The 17,339-nt window shown below is 35.5% G+C and overlaps 1 protein-coding gene across 1 annotated transcript in view; it reads right to left on the reverse strand.

Moving 5' to 3' along the window:
• The window catches only part of IL1RAPL1 (interleukin 1 receptor accessory protein like 1), a 670,917-nt gene that overhangs the window by 158,901 nt on the left and 494,677 nt on the right, over positions 1–17,339 (reverse strand). Inside the window, exon 5 of the mRNA XM_072852514.1 lies at positions 8,796–8,870. Coding sequence (XP_072708615.1) covers positions 8,796–8,870 — 75 coding nt within the window. The remainder of the gene's footprint in view (positions 1–8,795; positions 8,871–17,339) is intronic.

Raw genomic sequence — 17,339 nt, forward strand, 5'->3', positions numbered from 1 at the left:
AGTCCTCCTATGATTTTTAATTAGCAGAAATGTACCATGCATGCTTTTAGAAATCCCATGAAAAATCTGACCCTGAATTAATTATTTAAAAATACAAGCATTTATTACTTGAAATGAATTGCCTAGAAAGAGCTGTGAAAGAAACAAAACATATGACCCTATAGCCTCACATCTCCAATCTATCCATTAGATTAATGTAGAGAGCTGTAATTTTGTAATGCTTGTTGTAATTTTTTCTTAATAACCCTAACGTGGGTTAACTGAAGTATATGCTTCATTTGTTTCTGTAGTGAATGTGAATAGTCACTTGATATGTTTTATTTCTTGGTAAGTATGACATTTTTTCTAATATTTCCTTTCCTACAAATATTTTCAGTTATTAAAAACTAGTTATTGGAATGGGACTGGTATATTTGTAATATAGCACAGATCTATTTAAAGGATACCTTAAGCAGTTGAAATGACTGATACATGAGAAGGTGACATTTACTGCAGAGTTCAAGGTAGATACCCAAGACAGGCCTCACAAGTAACTAGATCCTGAGGTGTAAATTTAAATTCTGGTTTTACTGAACTGAATGCCTTCTCTCTCTTTTAACTTCCTAGCTGCATGGTTCTCAAGAGGTACCTCTGAGTTCAGCGAAACAAGTGTTTAACCCCAGTTTCTTTGTATTTGGACTTTTTTGTGTATTCTTTCAGATTGGTGTGAAAACTAGGAGCTGAAAAAATCTCTTGTTTCAGGTGATATTTTACTTTCTTGTGTGGAACCAAGAAAAAGTAACTAAGTAGTCCATTGTCACAATTCTACCTTAGGCAAAAGGATAAGATATTAAAAGGGGACAGATTGTGGAAAATACTGTTGTGTTATCTTTTGCTTATAGCTGTCTAGTGCATTCTGAGAAGGATATAGGGCACAAATTATGAGTGGCATGTGAGTGTTAAACACATTGATGGTAATTTGTTGTCAAATATGAAATTTGAAATAATAATAATATGTATCTTATTATTCTTAAGTCTAGCCCAAATCAAAGGAGTTAACTGACCTATAGTTCTTGATCATGCATTCATCACTACCAAAGTGTTATATGAAGGTTTACAATACATACCATAAATAAACTATTATTGGATTTTTTTTTAATCAATTATGCTATGTAGCATCAAATTGAATTTCCACGAGTCTTTTTTTATTTGAAAGTTCCTCAGATATTAAAAAAAATATAAAATTAAATAGTGAATTGACCATTTATAACAAATGTGTGTTGAGTATATCTAAGGATACTATATCCTGTATATTCTTCTCTAATATGCTATGTAAACAGACAAGAATAGCACCTAGATATGAACAATCTGAACTTTAAGTGTTACACGTCTGTTAACAAATATAAAAAAGATCCTGTTCAACTTATTGTTTCAAAATATTCATACTACTATGATGTTCTAAACTGTAAGAATTTATGACAAGTATTTAAGCTCCTCCAAATAACTTTCCATTTTCTATTGACATGACACACTGTCAAATCCCTAATAATTATTGCCATTAAGAATGCATGCAGATGGATTTTTCAGAATGAAACCTGCATACACAGGTACCTACTGCAAGCACAAAACCTTAATACAATCTACAAATCCATAGTACATCTAAGACAAAAACAATGTTCAATGCAGCTTCCTGTAAACACACTCCTAATTCGGACTGCATGAGGATATGCCGACTTCACCGATAATGCTGGAAAGCATTTGTTCTAGAACTGGAAAGCAGACTAATTCCTGGGAGAAAAAAACCTGTACTAGTGTTTGTCGTTCCACCAATAGCCCAAAGACATCCTTACTGAGATCAGCTTTACATGTGAATACCATTGCTACTCACAAGAGATCTGTATCTTTAAAGCAGAATATTCTGAGGCGTTCATTAATTTAAAAATCTTATTAATCATTAATTTAAAATAGTTTTCAATGATAAGTGCTTAGGACACAGTATTAAATTTTTATTTTGATACTCACTACTTAACATTGTAATGCTTTTCCATAGTACCATTAAGTGATGGGGATCTTTTTTTTGTATGCAAGGAAACACTTGTGTGTCTTTCAACATTAGATACAATGAAGCACCTACATATAATTTAGAAACAAAAAGTATATTTTGAAGCCAAAACTCTGGCAAAAATGATCGCAGAACAATGTGATTCCTGATGTTTCAAATTTACACAATTACAGTCTTTTTAGGACTATAATTTCACAGGGTGAAATCATGTACTGTGTGTGCCTATTTCTAAATTGCATTTCTTGGTATTCAGTATTCTGTATTTATTATGATCTTAGTTTCAGTAAGTTATATCCCACTGTCTCCCACAGAGAATTCTTACAAAAGTTTTGCTGTACCTGATTATACTTTATTTTGCTAGTAAGAGACATATGATTTTTGGTTGTTTAAGAAAGTCTTAGATAGGAAACCAAACTTCTGGATGATTATCCAACTGATATGGAAAATCTTTTGAGGTTCCACAGTCTTCTCTCATACTATAAAAATAAACTGGATGTTTACCTTTTTAATAGGAAATGTGAAAAACTGCACAAACAATCTGAAATAGAAAATTCTCATATAGCTAATCTGTAGATAAAGAATGAAATGCACATAGTTGCAGAGAGACTGAACAGACAGACACTTTTTAATGCATTAAATCCTATTTAGATGTTTAACACAGAAAGTACCTCAGATAAGTATGGTAGATAGTACCCTCTAGAGCAGACATTTCGTAATGGATTATAACCTAACCTGAATAAAGGAGTTTTATTATTCCATCATTAATTCAGATAAATGTTTCCCAGACAAAGCATTAATAAAGTGAGATAAAATTTGTACAAATGCATTGTTAAGTTTTATCTATATGTGTGTGTATATATATGTTATATATATATAGGGAGAGATTAGGTATACATGTATATGTATTTATTCTCAGACGCACACACAGATGGAGAAAGAGAGAAAAATAAACAGTTAAAATACATAGATAAGCTATTTCTAATTATTTTAAGTATGACCTTTTAGGGTTTGATTAAATGAGGAAAAAGTGTGGAAGGAAAATCAGTTGACATGTTGTCACTGAGCTGTAACTGCAAACTTTTCCTTAGTGCAGTTTAATGTCTCTGACCCACTTATTATCTCTTTTTTAGTAAACTATGTTTGGCCCTTCATGGACAGCCTCAGCTACAGAATAGTTGGATTAATGTAATCTGAAAGTTGGAAGTCTAAAGAAGGGACTATAGGGTACCTAGGAAACATTTCTCTTTTTTTAAATAATCAGATCTTAGTGATTAAAGTTTCCCTTATTACCATGTGGTTTTCTTCTTCACTAGATTTCCCCCCCATCTCCTGAGTCAAGACCTTTGGAAGTCCTCAGTCCATTTTTACTTTAGGAACTTACTTCTATTCCATTCTATTACTTACTTCTCCATTTGGAATTGGAAATCTGAGCTGAAAATGCCAAGAAAAAAGTTGAAAAATATTTTCTTTCTTTCCAGTAGAATGTGTAAAACAGCATGTATGAGATTTTGGTCAGCTTGTATCTAGTTAGATTAAAAAACTACATTATTTCAAACATTTGAGTTTTCATGAGTCTGCAGTTAAATCATTAACTGTGCAAGTGAGTCTTTAAGCAAAGTTTTTTCCATTGAAAGTCCTAATATTTGACTAGGTGAGTATACTAAACTGAACTTTAGCCCACAAATTATGATATTATATTAAATCAAAACATTTTAGAACAGTAAGGCTAGGAATTTCTCAATGAAAACTTTATTTTAAAATATTATGTTAATCTAATAATAGAATATATCAAAGAACCAAAGTGTCCAATTGGATCACATAATTGAAAAAAAGATCAATTTGGTTTAAAGAATGTTGGTGTAATCAAAAAGATTAATTTTAAAATCCTTATATCAGAATGAAAAAAAATTCTGTTCCTGTTACAGAGTGAATATAACATTCAGATGAAATGTGTAGAGATAAAAATTAACAATTTTAGATATTCTTTCATTTTAATTTTCATCCTGAAAGGAGGCACAGATTGCTAGTTATTTCATATCACTTTAGTTAATTTATTTATACAACTACTGATTAAGCTGGTTAAGGAGGGCTTTTATCATTAACAAGGCCAATTTGTGTGGAAGATTTTTATGACAACACAGTGCTATAAATGAAGTAGCATTCTTCTCTACCTGATGATTTACCCCTGGAACTTCTCTGTATTCTTATTTTAGAAATAATACATTAAAAGCAGTTTTAGTGACATTTTTTCTTGAATATGTGTGGGGAAGAGGGAGACAGAAGCAAGCCCCAATTCACTAGGTAATAGTCAATTTAATTTTATTGAAATAACGCCCTAAAAAGAAATAGGAAGAAAAAATCACTGCATATTTGGTCACAAGAGTAATTTTTTAGTATTGGATGAAATTCAGGAAAAGTAATTTCATTCAGATGACAGAGAAAGTGTTTAGGTACCTGTCCAAACTTATCTTTTAGGTCTATTCATATAGTGCTGGGAATCCTGTATTCCTTTTTTCTTTTCTCTAACATCAAGCCTAGCTAAAAATAGTTCAACAATTGCTTTATTTTTCTAGGTGAATTTTGGCATTTCAAATTACAGCCTTGTGCAGAACCAGGAAACACATTGAAAAATGGGGAGGACACAGGCTAACTAGCTTGTGAGGTGTTTAAAATAATTATTGCGTTTTGTTTTTTTTTAATTCAGATCCATTACTGCCTGTTGTGGAGACACACCTGCCTTCTTTAGTAACATGAATATGGACCAACAGGATACTAAAATTAGATTTTCTTGAGTCAGACTAGAAGTATTCTTCCTGTTTCCTTGAGGAGGACAGATGTTTGACAGTGCTGGTGGGAAAAACAGTGTTACCTGAAAGACAGGTGAAACTGAAAAGACTCAGAATTTACCAATACAGAAAAACAGAACATATTTTTTATATAAATATACGTATCACGGATATGATATATTTATATAATAAATATGAACATCTACATTAATCTAGAATTAAAAATACAGTTAGCTGAAGTTTTAGGTTTTTCATATGTAAGAAACAATATTAATTCCTTTCTGAACAGGTCTGAACTGAAAGGTTTGTATTTTTATTATTGTTACAAGGATTTTTTATGTTAGCAGGGATTTGTTTGTTTGATTTTGTCAGCGTGTTGAGGGTAAGAGGAAGAATATTGTGAGATGCAGTTCCTTGGGTCATTATGTTGTTCCTCATTACCTGTGCCTTGCCTCCCCTTGCCTTCCATTCATTGCCTGCTTTTCTTCCCCTCCCTGACATATGCTGCGGCCAGTCCACAGAGTGGCTCAGAGCTGAGTGGGAAACACTCCTCATCTCCTTATAGCTCCAAAATTGTTGCAGGCTGCATACTTTTGAAGACTGTATTTGACATGATATTCTGTCTGGAGTCATTGTTTCCAGAGAAGCAGTTTATACCGAGGTCACCACAGTTACCCAAGAACCTTTTTAACAGGAGAAAAGCTTGAAAAGAAAACAGTATTTTTACCCTTGCAACAGGATTAAGTTATTGATTACAAAATTGGAAGTGAAGTTACAAACAAAAAACATTAAACGCAGATCAGGATAAGTGGGGAACTGATCTTTCTTTCCTCAGCTAGGATTTCTCTGCTTCATGCTTTGGCTATTTCATGCTGTCTATTAAGAAAAGCTTTTGAGAAATTAATTTCTCCTTCATTTTCTATCCTGTGCTTCTGTCTTCTGCTTTTCTGGTTCCTATTCAGTGTGATAAAAAGATATTTCTGATGAGGTCTCAAGATTCCTGTGACTCTCTAAGGTTGCTCATTGCAGTGCAGCCATGCTTTACACTCTCCCAAACATCAGGTGAATAGTGGGACACCTTTCCCACAACCAATTGCGGGTAGCTTGAGCGTGATGGGAGCCTGTAGATTCATAGGACTGAGAAGTGCAGATTCTCCAGCTCTGGTTTCTTTCCTTTTGTCTTAGCAAGTCAAACTGCAGTTGCTAACTTATGCCATAACACTCCATCAGTCACCCCTTAGAGAAACTGCTTCCTTAATGTGCAGTCATCTTTTGGTCTGATGCTGTTCTATGGAAGCCATGCAACACAATAATACAACAGGTCTGTGGCCCCATGACATTATTTTTAATTGCTGGTGTATAGAAGAGACCAAAATATCTCAGCAATAAATGCCAGATATCTCTGTCAGTCAGCAGTGCTGGAGCCAAATCAATGAGATACGCCTGGAGTCTTCCCACCTTGATTTAGACACTCCATGGAGGTACCCTGTTTAAGAACTAAACTCCAGTAGCTCCTTCAGCAGCAAACACGCTGGGGTTACTGAGGGCTTCCTCAAGTGTGCCCAGCACCACCCCCAGAGGCCTGCCAGCAGGGGAAGGTTTTTGAGGTGAACCATCACTATTGATGTTTCAGCACACCTTGTGCACCTGCAGAAGCACACACATCCCTGTAAATTATGTATGCACCCCCCAGGGCATGCCCTGACACTTGCAGCCTGCTTCATTTCCAGCTGAAGGTGGAGCACTGCAAGGGGAGAAGCACAGAAATGTGGGGCAGAGCAGGGATTGCCCCAGCTCCCCACTGCACTGCCTGGTGACCTGCTAATGAAATCCCGGACTACCTCAAGCTCCTAGTTCCTTGCTCTCCCTTTTCTGTGCCACCCATTCCACTTCTCCCCCTTCCACCAACACATTTATTTTACAAACAAGGTACAAAAGCACCATCCCAAACACATTCTGGAGGACTAACGTTTTCTGGCAGTGTCTAGACCAGTCTGCAACATGTGGTCACCCCAAGCCTCAGGTGGGTAGGAGGCTGCTGACTTAGGTAACTATCTGACGTTTGGCTAAGTGAATCTCAACATTATTCCAATGATAATATATTTTGCATATTTTGCAGGATATGAACTGGCCTCCTGAAATGAATGCTAGCTTTCCTCAGTGAAAGTGAAACATAGACTTTTCAAACATTATCTAGCAGGACCAAGACATTAAATCTAAGAGTGGAACAACATAATTTTTGTGTCAGGGAACTATCACTTTTTTGCACTTGCTCCAGTTCTCATAGGCTTTTTCACAGGCTTTTAAACAACAAATTAATATATTCCTGTAGCATCTTGATATAAGGCTAAGTATTATAGCTTCACATTCATTTACAGTCAGACTTTCCCATCTGTGTCTGAAAATGACATTTTCAAATTAACTCTTTCATAGTCATCAATAGCTATTTAGTTTTCTGAAAAGTGTCTTTTCCAAACCCAGCACTTCTCAAATTATTTAATCTGTTTCTTAGAACTATGAGAAATCAAAGATATGATTAATTCTAAAAATCATAGATACAAAGCCTCTAGCTAGCCATTAATAATTACACTCTTACTGAAATACTCTCACCCATACAGCATATTTAGCAAGGCAATGTCAAAGCCCCAAAAGGTTCTGCCTTTTGTTTTTTTTCATCAAAAATACCTCAGTAAGCAACATTAGTTAGGAAAAAATGTGTGGAGTCACTTTGCTTTCTGTTGCCTAGGCTTGTGTTCAAATGAAAAGGTAAAGGAAAAGTTTTCTGAGTTGGTATATCGGACACAATACCTTCAGAACAACAGAAATTAGGTCTAGAAGGAATCAGGTTACATCTCCCCTTTTCCATATAATTGTTTCTGAAAATATATATATCAGCATGTCAGAATATTACCTGAATAGCATGAATCATTTTAAGTAATATTTTATGAATATCAAAACAAAGATTAATTATTCTCTGGCCACTATCAGCCACAGGCTGGCAAGCACCATAAAATGTTCTGCCAATGACTGTCAGAATTAATTTGCAAGCCTTCTGCTTTTTCTAGTGTTGTGCTGCAGAATGTACTGAGTTTTGCTTGCTTTATTTCTTGTGGGTTTTTTTTCCTATGAGATTTAGACAACCACCAGATTTGTTCCCATTTGTTTCTGTAGCTAACATGCTAGAAGATCTATCAATAGGTTACTGTTCTGACACCAAAGCATAATTCCAGTCTAACCTACTGAGGCCTGTTTGTTTCTTACAAGTTGCCCTCTGTACCAATCCACAAAGGAGATGGATTGTTATATCCCGCAAACTGTATTAACTCATGCACTTAGCTTTGGAGCCTTAATTGCGTGTACGGCAGTAGGAGACCAAAGTGACAAAACATACCCACCATCCACTAGGCTAGAAAAAGTGAAACAAAATGGTTTCTTTATGCATCAATTTTTCTCCATTCATCTTTACATATATATTTGTACATTCAGAATAACCAGATGCTATTATCTTAACTTCTCGCCATTTGCTGGATGGTTTTAGACCAGTGCATCTTTTATACAGAACATCTTTGCAATTCCGTAAGTAATCGCCAGTGAAAAGAAATCTTGCCAGCAGAATTTAAACCAAAAAACCCACTGAATCCCACAGTAAATATATATAAATATACAGAAAAGGGAAAGTTTAGAAAGAAAAGCTCAGATACACTTATAACTATAGACTTTCAGCAAAGGTAAAAACCAGTATCAGTAATATTCAAGAGCTTAGTATTCAGTATTAATTACTACCAATTTTTTTTTGTGAACAACAATCTTCTAGATGGTATATGATACATCTCTGCATGGAAACAAAGTATGTTTAATGCCTTTTCAATGAAATTATTAATGCCAACATACCATCACATTACTATCATACATTAACACATCAAATACCTTCAAACAATTTGAACAGAAATTATGTGTTTGCTACTTACCTAACTGGGTCTCCTGAATTGTTAGCTTACTCTCCAAGGGGTGTAAAAGCTTTGGTGGTTTATCTGTCAGAGGTGCTAGAAAAGAAAGAAATTCACAAATATAGTTTTCTGATTATTATTGGGTAGTATAAGACTTGATTTTATACCTATTGTTTCAGGAATGCTTTGGTTTTTCTTTTGTTTAAATAATGCTCATGTCTTCAGTAGCTGTAAATGTTTTTGCTTAGGGAGTAAATATAGCACCAAAATTTAGAATCTTTCACACACTAAGGTATTGAAGGTACTTGTGTTAAAAAAAAGTAATTTCTTTAAACCTTCACAAAAAACATGCACTGACATGTTACAATTTTGTATTTTCACAAATATTATCCAACATTTCATAGTTTGTTATAACATTTAATTACCTTTCTATCAAATATAGTCATAAACAGAGAAATAATACAAAATAAGTTCCTGTAAAAATTTTTTGAATATTTCATGAAAATTTTATTTAAAAAGATATTACCATCACTGAAACTTTTGAAAATGGAGTACTAGAAAAAGGCTCAGTTTTCAAAATCCAAGGGATGGACACAGTGAAATAATGTCAAGATTCCTAATAAGATGACTTCCCTCCTCCCTTTGATCTACCCTGAAATAATATTAGTAGACTTATGAAACTGTGGAATAGGAAGACTTTTGTAGTGGTCAAACACCTTCTGAAGGTTGTTGAAGCATGTTCAAACTATGCAGCTAAATAACGCAGCTATTCTACTAGATTCATCATCTGTATACTTAATTCATAGAAGTGACATTGATTATTACTACTTTTGTTGTTGTTAGCAAGTGTACTCTTTACTGATCTCTGACAGATAAGTGCATGCTATATGAAAAAAAATAACTTTTTTTTTAATTGATAGTAAATGTTCACAGGAAAGCTCCAACTTTTGTAGTCACCTGGAACATTTTGATATTTTGCTTTTCGACATTAATTCATACTTCAGTCTTTAACACAGATTATGGGCTGTCAGAGATTTAAAGTACATTTGACATTTTGATATAACTATAATATTTGTTCCCTCCAACTTGTCAAAATCACTGTTCTCTTTCTTACTGACACACACACATCCACATGTGTATGGGTTTAATCTACTAAACACGCTCATCTCCTGTCAGTTGAATTGCAGGAGAGGTTTAGTTGCATTCTCTTTATTATGTTTCCTCTGCGCTTTGATTAAGTTATCGATGCCCTTTAAAATCTACTGTATTAATTTCAACTTTGCAGCAATTACAGAATGGATCCATTACCAACTCATATGTTTCTGCTTTACAGAGGTTTTCCTTTACCTGACCAGAGCATAAACCCACCCAATTGGTGTCTGGGATGTTAACCCATCAGATCTAGGACTGAATCAAAATACCTCTTCAAGGATGGGAAAAAAAACGGATTTGGTACACAGACCCTCTTTCAGTTCATTCTTCCAACAACAGCATCTACTCTCTACAGGAAATCATTCTGTACTACAGACTTTGGAGAGAGGCACAGCTGTGAAAGACTTTTCGGCAACATCTCTGGGTTGTTACTTTTCTTTACACCGATTCAAATGCTTTTTAGCTCTCTTTGTGTCTTTTTTTTTTTTTTTTCCTCCCTTGGGAGCTAAAGTGGGTGGAAAGGAAAAGGATTCAAAATATTTTTTTTCTTAAACTGCAAAATTAGTCATTCCCATTTCTTAACTTCTCTGTAAAGGCTCATAATTTATCAGCACATTGCCATTTTTTAAACATCATCCACTATGAATTTAAATTTAGTTTTGCAGTTCTGTCATTCTCAACTCAATTACCATTCATCAGATAATGCCTTCTGAGTCACTGTTGTTCTAAATCTGTTTTGAAACTGTTTGAGCAAACAAAGTTCTCTCATTGTAAGTAGAGATAGAGTAACTGGTGGAGTTAATCTGAATGCAACAAATAAGTAGATTAGAAAACACTATTTTCCTCAGTTTAAGCAAAGATCGACATTAATTCTGTGGTCCTGTACTTCAGGTCTCTAAGAAGCTTCCTACTTTTAAATGAATAGGCACAGGATGTTAATATATGCAGATAAATCATCCTTCAACAACAGTATGAAGTAACTATAAAATTTGTGCCCAATTTAATTTTCCCATTACTTGTGAGATTCAATAGATAATTTAACAAAGAAAATACTACTGAAAGTAATAAATTACACACATAACTGATGTATCAGAATCACAGGAGCATGGAGGCTGGAAAGACCTTCTGGAGGCCAAGTGGTCCAACCTCCTGTTCAAAGCAGGTCCAATAGAGCAGGTTGTCAGGACCTCATCCAGTCATGTTTTGAACATCTCTGTGGATGGAGATTTCACCACTTCAGGTGTTTCAGTCCCCAGCCACCTTGTGGCCCTGCACTAGACTCATTCCAGTACATCCATGTCTTTTTGTACACCGGGGAGCCCAAAATTTGACACAGCGTTCCAGGTGTGTCCTCACAGATGCTAAATGGATGCAAAGGAACACCTTCCTGGACCTGCTAGCTAAATTCTTGCCTTTGCCAACTCATGCTCAACTTACTGTCCACCTGGGCTGCCAGGACCTTTCCTGCAAAGCTTTTTCCTTCTCAGTCAGTCCCCAGTTCTGCACTGCTGCACGAGGTTATTCTGCTCCTAGAGCAAGACGTTGTATTTGCCTTTGTTGGACTCCATGACTTTCTCCAACTTGTTAAGGTCTCCCTAAACAGCAGCGCTGCCCTCCACTTTGTCACCCATTCCTCCCATTTTGCTGAGAGTGTACTCTGTCTCATCATCCAGGAGTACATAAAATCTCTAATCAACATTAAAACAAAGATACAGCAGAGGTTAACTATTCTATATTTATTTTAAAGCGATAGCTACTAATAGTTGTGCCCAGGAAGAATTAATGTGTAATAAAACAGTTCAACTCGAAGCTCTCTAAATTGGGGCAAATATCAGTATTTCAGTGCTGCATTCCCTATGGATGCCTACCAACTTAACACTGTTGTGGGTATGTCTATACTACAAGCAATCACATCTCCCACAGCCAACTCTTTCACCCATCTGGAAAAGCAAAAGCATCCCTGGGTATTCTGCATTCCAGAGTTTTAGGCTGTAGGGAAATACTGTGAATGAGAGTAATATAGGCAAGGAAAATAATTTGAATAACTTGGTATACTTAAAATATCAGATTTTCAACAGTGATTTGAAATGTGCCCTCAGTCAATCAACACCTTTAGTGTCTGTTATTTTATCTATTTATTAGCCTCCAAATGCATGTATGTTTTCCTGGCAATTAATCCATGTGAACTGAGGCAGAGGTGGGAATTTCTCCTACTGCCTCTCCCTTTGAAGTTTACACTCTGCACAGATAGCAACATTAATGGACAACACAGTTTCTGCTATCTTCATTTAGTTTAGAAACTCTGAAGTAGACCTATGCGTCTCCTATAAGCTGTTTCATATCCTTCAAACCATGGGGTGTGGCTTCTTAACTGGGTCAACACACCATGCAACAGGCTATTAAAAATTAATACAATTTTCAGATGGATATATTGAGGCACAGTTATCTACTAAATTGAACACCAAAACCAGAATTTAATCCTTTCTTTCTAAACTTTTACTAAATAGCAAGAATCAAACAAAAATTACAAAACTCATAACTACAGCTGATCTCTTAAACAAGTTAAATACCTATTTTTCTTTTTTATGAATAGATGTAAGAAGGCAATAATTTTCACATCCTACAAAAATATCCATGATTTCAAAGCACTTCCTGTTCTGTACTGTATGCAAAGAACCAGAATTCTTTTCAATGTGTTTAAAAAAATAGAGGGTCCTTTTCCCACCAGGTAATAGTTATCAACATGGTTGTCATATAGGAGGAACAGAACGTTCAGATTCCTCTTCTTGCATGAGGGAATTCTCAAGTCTCTTGGCAAGAATCTTAGTTCCTGGATGTTATTATCTACTAATGCATGGGTGCACTTCTCCATCCCTCTCTCCCCCCTCCCCTTTTTCTTTCTCTTTCTCTCTTTCCCTATCGCTGTCTTTTTTTTTTTTTTCTTTCCCACTTATGAGTCAAGAACCTTATCCCAGACAAAGTTAACCAAAACTGGTATATTTCTCTCAAAAAAATGGGGTTTGACAGGTCAGATTCTTTCAAAGAAAAGCTGTTGGATCATAAATCAAGTTTACAGCCCATCATATGTTTGATTTCTGAACCATCACTGATGAATGGTTTGAAAACAAATGTGTCAAACTTGTTTTTAATTAGAAACAAACTAAAGTAAAAAAAAAATCATAAATTAAGTAATCAGTTCTGAAGCTGTATAAAAATTAATATTTAACTTCAGAGATACCATTTGGCTGCAGACATATTGATCCTGCTCAAAGAGAAAGTGCCTAAATTCACATTCCATGTCTATCAGATTGGATGTACTTTTAAAACATATTGAATAATTTGTCTTGCGCTGATGAAACTGAGAGCCACCACAATCAGTCACCCAACTGGAAACTAGCCAGAAGATAATATTTTTACATCAGCCACCTACTTCCATATTCCTCTTTCTAAGCTGCTGCTGTAGCTTTAGATGTTTATGGTCACGTGATACGTACATTTGCTCTAAGCAAAATTCTGTTATTTGAAGAGACCAGCCACCTGTTTAGAATTTAACACAGCTAATGAAGAAAAGCTTAATCCAAATTGTACATCAAAATATCACTAATCTGGATATCAAAAAATGGAACTGCCTCAAACTCCACAAGTTTTATAATAGAAAAATATTAATTCCAAAGATGTATGTTTATGTCTGGTTTACAAAATGCTCTCAGATTCTTCCTTGCAAATTGTAATGATTAAAAATAGTCTTAGTTTCCTAGAGGCAGACAGGGCCGTGTGGAGTCATCTGCAACTCAGAAAGGCAATTGGCTGGACGCTTCCTGCAAGGACAAAAATTCACAGGAATGGCTGCCTTACCTGACCAGTCTGTTATCTATATTTTAGAACACTTCTTTTTCAACTTTTTTATTGAAGTAAAACTTACTTTCTGAGGATGAAAACCCTTCTGATCTTTCTGAGATTTGAGATAATACAATGAGATTAAATCTCTTATGCTTACGAATTTAGACCATTTTTAGAAAAAATGACTGACATGTCCCTGGAAGATATTGCAAATCTAACACAGGATTAAATAGGGGAATGAATTCATTACTATGCTAAAGCAAAATATTCTTACACTTTAAAATCAAAGGAAACCAGAGAGATGGAGCTCTTTTCTTGAAGTCTGCACCATTTCTTTGAATTCACCCCGCAGTTCAGAAAGATCCCCCATCTCTTAGCTTGCCTCTAGAAACTAAGATAATTCCTCATTACAATTTACTTTCCTGCTGATTTTCAGAGCTTGGGTTTCTTTTTGTCTTCTCTTCATTCTGCTGTTTTTGGCACAGGCAAATGACCTTGGGGACAAGGCACCTCTGTCAGAGGAGGGATATTAGGTCTGATTGATTGACTACAAAGGTGAACCTTCAGGCACTTCTCAGCATAGAGCCTGGCACTGCTGTCTGCTCCTTGTGCCCTCAGAGTTGGCCAGTGCCTAGCTATGAAGTGTGCGTGGTGTACTTACCCCTCTAACTACTACATCTCAACATTTAACCAAGCATTGTCAAGCATGATAATCTTATACCAATGGCAGTGGAGAAGATTTAAAATGAGATTAAAATAACAGATTTATTTTTTAGATTGCTATGTTAAAGTGTCCATTTCGTGAGAGGACTCTTGAAATAAAGCACTGTCATTGGAAAGCCATCATTTATGAAAAGCTGCCATAGATAGCAATACTTATGAATCACAGGTATTATAAGAATAGGAGGAAAAACTATAGCATTTCAGTTGATAACTGCAGTGCCTTGGAAAACACAGGTGTATACTTTTGGGTTTGGTTTCTTTTTTTTTTTTCAATAGTGATGTCTGTAAAAGAAATAATGCAGTAGCAGTAGTCTACAGTAGGTTGCAATAAAATTAATTATGTGCAGCCTGAACCTCCAGTCTTGAAACATTAATATACACAGTCACTGTCCAGATGAATATTAATATTGAGAACTCTGAGGTTCCTCAGAGCAATTGTGAGCAGAGCAAAACTTATGTAATGCCATGGAAGGATGTTGTGTTTTTTCTTTATTTCTCCGAACATAGATATAGCCCTATGTATTCAAATATATCACTACAGAAATCATTGCCTTTCAAAAAATAAATATATGTCAAGGTCTTTCACAAAAAGGGAATTCTTTATACCCGCTTAAGACTTTTAACAACCTTAAATCTCATTTCTCAGTTACAATCAGATTAGTTTTCATTCACAAGGGCATAATTTAAAATCACGTATGCCATGAATTGCACGGCAGCCCTGTAAGAATATTCTGCCTCACTGTGTGAACAAGCCTGGTTATACCCTGAATCGAGCAGTTCATACTGAGGGCAGATACATATAAGGATACTAAAGATACATGTGTGAAGCCATAGGCATATGACCGTAAATGAGCTGCCTAATGTGACTTAGTTATCACTATGACTGATTGAAGATCAGCTTTTATCTTCTGAAATGTTCCCATAAATCTTGCATTGAGAGACAAAAAATCTGCCTCTTCTTTCAGTTTATGTTTTTCTCATTGTCTTCTCCTTACCACATATTAAAAAAACCCCAACCCTATTGCTTTGGGCATACAAATGAAAAGGGTCTTTATTTCTCATACCTAATCCTTTCTTCTGATGTTTTTCCCAAACTGAAGTTACAATCCTCAACTTTTTTACATAATACATTTTCCTAAAAGAACTATGTAATGCATAAAATAGAATATTAGCACTTCCTGCAAGAAAGTGCAGAAGCAGATAAAATGGTAACTAATAAGGAGGCCATTATCATGCAAAAATTTCAATGATGCATATTGAGAAAAGAAGAGGCATTGCTAAAAGGAAATCTTAAAAGATGGGAAGAATATTTCCAAGAAGCCTTTTAAAATGTTTTAAGCTTGTGAGTCCTCTGTGATTAAGGACGGGTTGAATACTGGAGGAGAAGAGCAAATGTGCCCAGGTGTTGGGGTTTTCACTATCTGCTCATCTCTAATTGAATCTGATGTGGCACTTGTGCTACCCCTATGACTTCAGGAAGATGTATATATTGCTCTTTTTTTTCTGTTTTCTTGAACACACAGTGACATTTCCCAGTGGTCTCCAAGGAAAAAGTACAAACAATCAAAATGCTGCCATCACAGATGCTAATGCAGTCTTGAAATACAAAAGAACCAAAGAGTATATGTATTTAAAACTATTGAGTGAAATATCAGCCTAATATCTTGACAGTATCAGTCTCTTTGTGTGGCAGATTTAGAATTTATATTTTGATCTTACAAAGAGGACAGGAAGGAATAAAGCAAGGCTTTGATCCTAAAAGACTTTTTATTACAGGGACAGGATTCTCCCTCCCCCACAAAAAAGAGACAGCCAAAATACAAAAAGACAAATAAAAATATTAAAGGATCTAAATTACCAAAATAATTTTTTTCTCTCTTGCATAAAGTTCCTCTGCATTACACCATTGTTTCTGTACAAAACTAATCCCTAAAGCAAGATAATGGAAATGAGATTTTCTATGTAGGTCTACAAAAAGGATGTCATGCTAAAGCCTAGTCTGTCTGCATGGTCTTAAATTTGTCCCTCCACTTCCATCTAAGAGACATCAGATAATCTGAAAAAACCCTAAGAAATTATGAACAAGATGGTTGCTGCTGTTGTTGCTCTAAACAAGAATGAGATATATTATCTGTGCATTTAATTAAAATAAAAGCTCTTGTCAGCAAAAGAATGAAACCACGTATCCAGGAGCACTGCCACCAGGAGATTCTCTGATGTTTCAGCTTAATGGTGAAGCTCACCAGCATTTCATTCAGCAGGAATTTTGTCTGTTTTGCCATGTTTCTATTACTGGCTCATATGAGTCCTCTAGGCCAAAATAGCCATCTCTCTTCCTGCCAGAGTGCCGTTAAGTGGATGCTTTGTGTAACCATTTTTATACATCTGGAGGAGGGCACCCACACCTGTTGCTTCTCACATGTAACAGGGCACTCTTATAAAACATGTCAATGGGATCTGGCATTTTGTGCGGTCTCTAACTCTTCTTTATGCCCGTATAGTGACAACAACTAGCAGGCAAAATAAGCTGAGGACAGAGAAGACCACTACAATTGGTGTGTCTTAGTACTCATGCACTACGCTCCTAGTTTGAGTTCAGCTTAGTCTCCAATTTTATCTACACGGAGCTTTCCCTAAAACATCCTTGTCTTTACCACTGTGAGAACAGGATTAAGCAAATCCAGTTCACCTCAGTTAAACTGTATATGCTGCAGTTTCTGCTATTGTTTCTATTCCAAGACAAATGAAAAGTTTTGGGAGGTTGTTTCCTAGCACTTTTTAAATCTGGAAGCCCATACGAATGATTTTTGGAGGGATCTACATGGACCATGACCCTTACTGTAACTACTT

Source organism: Ciconia boyciana, chromosome 1 (assembly GCF_034638445.1).
Source record: "Ciconia boyciana chromosome 1, ASM3463844v1, whole genome shotgun sequence".
NCBI classification, from domain to species: domain Eukaryota; kingdom Metazoa; phylum Chordata; class Aves; order Ciconiiformes; family Ciconiidae; genus Ciconia; species Ciconia boyciana.